Source organism: Ptychodera flava, chromosome 15 (genome assembly GCF_041260155.1).
Source record: "Ptychodera flava strain L36383 chromosome 15, AS_Pfla_20210202, whole genome shotgun sequence".
NCBI lineage: Eukaryota > Metazoa > Hemichordata > Enteropneusta > Ptychoderidae > Ptychodera > Ptychodera flava.
In genome coordinates this window covers 18,743,087-18,751,092 of record NC_091942.1, presented here as the reverse complement: position 1 = coordinate 18,751,092, position 8,006 = coordinate 18,743,087, and the positions used below count along the sequence as shown (strand labels likewise).

At 37.1% G+C, this 8,006-nt stretch overlaps 1 protein-coding gene across 1 annotated transcript in view; it reads right to left on the bottom strand.

Moving 5' to 3' along the window:
* Positions 1-1,057: 1,057 nt before the first annotated feature.
* LOC139152269 (protein HID1-like) overlaps positions 1,058-8,006 on the bottom strand; it is a 42,480-nt gene continuing 35,531 nt past the window's right edge. Inside the window, 2 exon segments of the mRNA XM_070725412.1 lie at positions 1,058-4,023; positions 7,548-7,706. Coding sequence (XP_070581513.1) covers positions 3,960-4,023; positions 7,548-7,706 — 223 coding nt within the window. The 3' untranslated portion in view covers positions 1,058-3,959.

The window sequence follows — 8,006 nt, the reverse complement described above, 5'->3', positions numbered from 1 at the left end:
ATGATACACATTGATATCCCGTTAACTGTCCAGAATGTATCATTTGCAAACATTTGTGTAGATCTGGTGTTGCTGTTTTGACACCCGTGACCCTCCAGCCAATGTTTCAACTTTCGCAGAGTAGACTTTTATGATCGACTGATACTACCGCATAGATGATAGTTACACCTGACAGTGTTGGCTACTCCGCAATTTAGACCATATGACCAATTCCTGTATAGCCGACGGTTAAACGCAAACCACTGTATTACAGGTGACAACACATACTTTCAGCATCCCTGCATGCAATACTGTAAAGGAAATAATTTGTTATTGGTAAAACTCTGGCCCACTTAGCTGAATCTAATTATTTTGATAATGTTGTATTCCATATAAGAATGTTTGATATGAAAGAAGAGAACATGATTAGAAGAGAAATCTTGGCATCTACAGTCCTTTTTTCATATACAAATGGGGATATTATCCCTTGTGTGTGTAATTCATAGCTGTGTCCAGAAATTGGTACATGATATGAATATGTCACGATGTGTCTTCATGCTTCACTGGGAAAGATGTGTACCCATGTGAATGAGATGGTTATCAAGTGATCTTTGTTAACTCACAAGTCAAAAGTAGCAAGTCAGACAACCCTACATGCTATTTCTAGTGTTCCTTTGTCATTAAACTGTAATTTCAATCACTATTAGAAACCATTTGAGATGAAGTTGTGACTATTGAGGTACTGCTGTCACAGCACTTCCATGGTAGACTTGCATGTACTACAGTTGGCTGATGTGTTGACAATACAAGACCACCAAATGTAGATGTTGCATGTGTCAAATGAAGAACAACTTTCTTTCCAGAGATGAAAATAAATAGCGAAAGTGACCCCAAGTCGTGGAGCAATGGTCTGTGAGATGATCATCCTTCTGAAGTAGCGCCCTCTAGAGTTCCAGTTGAACTTTATACAAACAGTACCATGATTGAGCTTCAGGTTATTTTGCTGTCCAGTGAGGTGTGTGAATCGGTGTCAGCAGTCTAGCCTGATCAAAATGAATACAAGGACACTCAAAAAATTGCCATTCTATGTGTTTAATTAAGATAAATATCTGATTCATAATCGTCTTACATTTTCCATTTATAAAACCAATACATAACAGAAAACAGTATACAGACTGTATTCTTGTTCCAGTATTTGCAGCAAAACAATTTTAAAATGTTGTAAAACAATTTAAATTTTGGGTTCAAGTTTGAGAGAGTGATGTAGATTGTATTAATGCCAAGAAACCTAAAAAGACTCTGTTCTGGAAATTCTCCAGATGAAAAGCAACTGAATAATTTTCCTGTCCCTGGGCAAATAGCAATCTTTTTCCAATTTTGATCGAGCTGCACATAGGAAACATGCAAAACTGCAATTTCTCACATGTGTACTGTACAAAGTGCCTAGGCGCTGTATGTTTTGATATACTACATGAAATGCACATATCGCAATAAACATCTCTTCTTTGTCAGTGTCTAGACATTTTAAAATGTTTAGCATGCTGATAACACTCACAAATCAACATTTCACTAAAAGCTTCGACGGTCATTTCTGTATTTCATAATACCCTTCTATCATTACGTCTCAGTGAATACAACAGATTTAAGCCCTTTGCATTCATTCATCTCAAACAAAAACAGCCTTTATACTCTACAAGTAAACATTTCTCTCTTTGTGACCAAAAACATATTCATCCTATTTTACCAATAACTTCAACAGCTCCTAATAAATAAATAGATAAAAGTTTAAGTGTCTACAAGAAGGGGAAAAAACAGAATGGCAAAAAGATACACCTAGATATTTCTAAGTAATAGTGAACTAGGAAACTTGCAGGAATTTGCATCTTCTCAGGTTGTATCCATCGGCAACAAACCATAGTTACCGTCAGACCATTGGATGAAATACCCACAATCCATTCCTACCAAATCTCAATCTAAAATATTGTACTCTTACTTCAAAACCTTTGATTTGCACGTCTTCTGAAAAATAGGCTCTTCCAAAAAATGGTCTCCTCACCTTGATCCAATATCCTAACTGCTGATTGGCCACAAGTGTAAAGGCAGAGAAAGCAAAGTGGACTCCCATAATGCATCAGTCTACCTTTTTGTATGGCTGCCTTCAATTTCACATATCTATTGAGATTAAACCTCTCTAATACAGATTTGGGCTAACACACCCAAGTAGTAATTACTTTATTTACATCCATATAATGAGATAACCCTCTGTAGTATGGAGTTGGGCTGTATACCCGGCTAATTATTACTCTATTTACATAAACACACCCTGTCTCTTTATGCTGTGGAATAAACGACTATCAAAGAAGTCCCATCAAGAATAATTGTAATTTGGAAGTCTACACCATGGCAGAAAAGACTGGTATACCACTGCTTTGGCATAAAGCTAGGAGTACATCTTTTCATGTAGAGCTAAACAATGGTAACTGGCCACATCATCAACCCTGCATCAATATGTCAATGCTAATCAGATGAGATACATGGAGTAAGTTCCAAGTGTTATCCAGTTCTAATTTGAACCAAAGACTAGAAATGCCCAACAAGTTAATGCAAAATACAGCAAATCCTCCACATGAAGGCCAGTGATATGTCTGCTGTTAGGTCCATGAGGAGCCAGGGAAACACTGCTTTGGCAAACAACTTCCAATCTTTGGAATGATAGTTTAGATATTGCACTTCTTCTTCCTCTTTGAAACCAAGCTACCGTGAACTCCCCCCTCTCGAAGCAACTTATCAAGTCTCCCTCCCCATGCTATCAAAAAATCAACCTCCAAAAGTCAATCAATGACTTCCCCACTGATACTGCCCCTTGACAATACTGCGATGCATCACCTTCAAATCCAAGCACATCAGGAGAATGAACTTCACTGAGAACATCACACTAATTCCCAGTCACTTGAAAACATCCATATGTTGACTATCATTTCTATATTCCCCTCAGTATAATCATTTATCTACACACATGTATAGGACACACCAAGTGTTATTCCTAAGTCACACCAAAACCCATTTAGTCCTTGTCTACACTGTGGCCTGCTAGCAAACATTAAACACAAATTACAATAATTAAAAGATATGTCAGCCATTTATCATGATATATTAATCTAAAATGGTCACAGAAAGATCACAGCAAATGACAAACAAAATTAGATTTTAAACAAATGATACCTTAATTTCACAGTACAAAATGAGAGGCCACAAGGGCTGAACCGAACTGTCATAATTCTGATGCCTTAACATAATGGTACTGATCTGAGACCCTACATGTCAACATGGCAAATTAAACTGACTTGAAGTCTTCATAAATGCAATTGTGTTAAAAATTACAATTTCAGTGGGATGGTGATTTCACAGTTTGAATATTTGTAAGCAATGATTTTAATTCTCATCCGACGGGGCATCTATGCATCCCCAAACTGCCGTTTCAGACCAATCCAGGATGGTTGGATTTCCAAATGCCCACCCAATGTCGACAACATTGTCTCTACAATGACAACTCACAGGGCACACACCTGAGAAGTTTGAATTCATCATTGCTTGAATAATTCAACTCTTTGTAGTTCTGATGGAAAACAACTCTACTAATTATTCACCAATGCCTGTACAACATCTAACATCTATGTCAATTTACACAGAATCTACATTAAACTCTACATGTACTTGTAAATCTACATGTAACAATCCTACAATCCACAAACATTACCGGACAAATCAAATCACTACGATTTATGTACATCTTTTTTCTGACTATACACGGACAGAAGTCTGACACTACCCACTAACAACAACCACAAAACTAGGTCTACCAGTATTTACAAAATAATACTATACCACGAATAACTTTTTTTGTTTTTTTGTTTTTGTTTTGAAGTGAATACTCTGTCACCAGTAACTTCTAGAGATCTTCAACTGGCCATAACATCTCTTCAGACTCGCTGGATTTCAAACAATTTCACGTCCGTATCATACCACACAGGGGGATCCACATTCCTTCAGGGTCAAAGGGGTCAGAGTTCAGAGTTTAAAGTAGCAATGCAAATGTTAAGTTAACGTATACATGTATCTTAAATAAAAAATTGGTCTATGTACATAGTTTCCGCTACAAATAAATACACAATTGAAATAAACCTCACCAGTAAAGCAACATGGAAACATTACTATCAGAAAAGAATCATGGTTTTTGATCTCCATGAAATACTGAGCTCTTTTGGAAAGCAAAGGATTACCAAGTCTTTCCCCTTGGCAAATCAAAAAGGTCCTTGTCAAATATGGTTTGACATTGTGTAATGTTTCGGAGGTACAAAATTGCTTTGCATATTCAACTTTGATCAGCTGACTGTGGATGGTAAAGAATACAGGTATTTTGAAACTGATAAAATTTTGATGAGCATATAAAAAGTACACGAAGGCTATTAACTTGAGAACAGACCCACGTCCCAGGGAGAGATGTGATCTACTGGTATACTTTTGATCAAAGACCATGACTTTTCCAAAGCTTCACATTGCAACTTAAAAAAACTTTAATAAAACTTCACTCAAGAACTTTTTGAAACGCAGTTCAGTCAATCAGAACAATTTTCATGAGGTGTGGGTTGAATTTCGCTCCGCAAAGTTCACTCACTGCACTATCATGTCATTGTGTCATGTGAGCAACATGTGTTTAACATGTGGCTGTCAGCATGCAGGAAATAGACAAGCCAGCGCATGTTAAACAGTGCATGTGAGCTTCATGTGATCAGCACGTGATAAAACATGATGCTCACATGCACATCGCATGTCAACCACATGTACAACGCATGGCTTCTTTTGAATCACTGCAGCAAGTTACTTTTCAAGTAATCGAGCAACTGAAAGAAAATTTTGAACAAAACTTGGATATAAACTCTCACACACCATGAAAATTGCTGTACTGAATTCTCGACTTCAAAAAAGATGAAGAGCGAAGTATAAATGATGGTAATCATAAAAACATCAAACAAGGGTTGAAAAAAGCTAGAAACCGGTCACCACAGCACAGTATTGACTAGAAGACGACTGTACAAGAAGCAGCAGACAAGGCTAGTTCAAGGTTAGCATTATGAATCTTTCATGTCTTTGACTCTCTGCACTTCAAAGAGTTTCACGTCCGTGTCATACCAGATCGGTGGATCTATATTCCTGTGATTTTGAGAAAAAGAGAGAGTTGGGGAAGAGAAAGTTTGTCATGAAACCTGGGAAAAAGTATCATGGTTGAGATAGAAAACTTTGATGGGAAAGTATCAAACCCAGCTATGAAAGTATCACCTCTGACTCGGCATGTGTGATTACGACTTTATCAGTCTGCTGGCTGACTATATTTTTCTGCCATTACTTTACTAAACATGGAGTGATCAAGATGTAAACATTCATGGGATTGGGCAAAAGACTATTTGTAACAGAATTCAGGATTGGTTGGTACACTCTACATATCTACTGAACATATTAGACTTTCAGGCAATCACATCATGATTTACAGAATCACTGGAACCAACTACGAATGATATCACCTGATGCTACTTTAATTGCAAGCTTCATAACTATATTCTATGTGCTTATAGCCTGACAGCAACAAATCTAAAGGCAATGAAAGAGTTCTGTGTTGCGATGAGTAATGCTGTAAATGCTGTATGCAAAAGCAGTTTACAATATGATTTTGAAATTTTGCTGGTTTACAGTTATGTTCCAGTATTCAAAATCACGGATCAGTAAACGTGACAATCACCGCAAAAAAACCCAGAATATCATGTACTATGTTTTGATCACACATGAGAAATCTAAAAAAATTTCACTTGAAAAACCCAAGTTTAAATAATGGTTAAAAACATTTCCAAAGGTTGAATTTGTTTGAGAATGTATTGCTGGACACCCTATCAAGATGCATGAACCTAATTACCCCCAGAACCAAGCCTGTTTTATACTCTGAATACCTTATCCCTTTCAATGAACAAGTTTATCTAGGGATAAGACGTGTCGGGAAACCACTCTTTACCAGGTACGTATGGAAACCAAGCGCATTCTTGCTATTCCCAGGTACACCCTCAGAGTTCATAGTTCATTGGAAAACTCAAAATGGTGGCTCACTACTTTGAAGACTGAGCATGCTCAGAGGTGGCTCACTACTCCCATGATGCTCTACCCTCCAAATAAGGAATTAGTACAGACAGGGTGACGATTATAAGCTGGCAGCCAATATCATGACATGCTGTGTGAAAGATGTCTAGAAAAACGTAAGCGTTATTTGTAAGTTTGAACAAAAAAACAGATGATTTATAACAAAACAAACATGAGAAATTAGAATATGTTAATATTAATAATGAAGAGAAATTAACATATTCAGATTTCAGTGAGTATTGTCAAATAACTTATAATAAGGAAGTATGAGCTGGAAACAGGGTGAATACTGAGTATTAGTATGTTAATAAGACAAAAGACGAAGAGATATAGTGGAGAAAATCTGTTCAGGATACATGGTTTGGATTATGTCACATGATGCTGGTAAATTTGAACTCTCCAATCTTTTGACAATTCTAAATTAACCTAAGGGTTGCATACTTGGTGTGACTACGTACTTTCTTGATCAAGATTTTCAGCTCTGGTGATTCAGAGTGATGGGAGAGTGTGCAGATGGAAGTGGGACCTTGAGAATTTAGGTTGACTTATGAAATTATGATATTTTCATAAACTGATACAAAATGTACGTGTCTTATTCGCTTTCATTTTCTGGATAGCAGTTATCAGCATTTCACACACTGTGATGCACAGCTGGATGGGATGCACTAAACAATGGAAGATGAATACCAGAATTCAGAAGCAAATAAAACACCACACTTCCTATCAGTTTGTGATAACCACTTCAAAAGTCGACACAAACTCTGCAAGTGTGCCCTACTCCAATCTCATTCACAATGACATTGTCTCCAAGAAGGATGTTCAAAATTTCAACTGTGGTTGATCTTGACGAGAAATATACAACAACAACAACAATCATGTTTCTTATATTCTATTTCAGTTTTGGGAAACTCTTGTTATTCAGTGACATAATCCACACAGTATTCTGTTACGAGTCTGCAAAGAAAAAACCCAAATTAAACAAAAGCGGAATGTTAGAGTTAAGAATATGAGATTCAGATGGGAAGACCGCCAGCTGTAACTTATAACTGAGGGACATAATTTTACACGTTATTTTGGGTTAACCACCAAACTTTACACCTTACAACCTTTGTGAGTACCCAGGGTTCAGTGCCTCTGTTACCACAGTGTAGGATACCACCCACATTTGACTGGGGTCAAGGGTGAAAACCTCTGTAATATGAAAGCAATTCATTCCTGGGGATGAATGTTTCTTAATTGTGGTTAGGATAGGCTTTGCAATAGTGAAACAGACTGACAATGACAAGCTAGCAACACATTGATAATATTGCTGAGCAGAGCGCCCTCAAACATTTGGAATTTGCGCACTCTTGTTTTTACTTCACAACATGCATGCAATAACATACCTTAGGTAGATGATTCCCCACATATAAGTCCTAAACCACATGGTGGTTCCACTGTTGGCCTGGTATTTACGTATAAGGATTGGATGTGGCACTGGTAGCAGACCAACCAATGTACCGTGCTGCAGGAACTTTAGAATCTCACTCTCATCCGTCAGACCCCTTAGAATGGTAACAATTATCAAATGGTTTACTGTGGTTACTCAGTGATCACAAAGTTGCATGATTTCACTCACAATATCAGGAGTTGTGTTGGCCATGTTTACTTATGGAAGACTGTCAGCAATTTAGTTTTTGAGGCAAAAATTTTTGCATGACCTCAAATTGAAAATCAATGACTGTTTTTTTTAAGTTAAGTGCTTGAATTCCTTCAATGCTGCATTACAAGGACAAAGTTTCCATCTAGTGGCCGTCAAGTACCATCATTATACATTATCATTGAAAGCTGTTTGTAACATTATA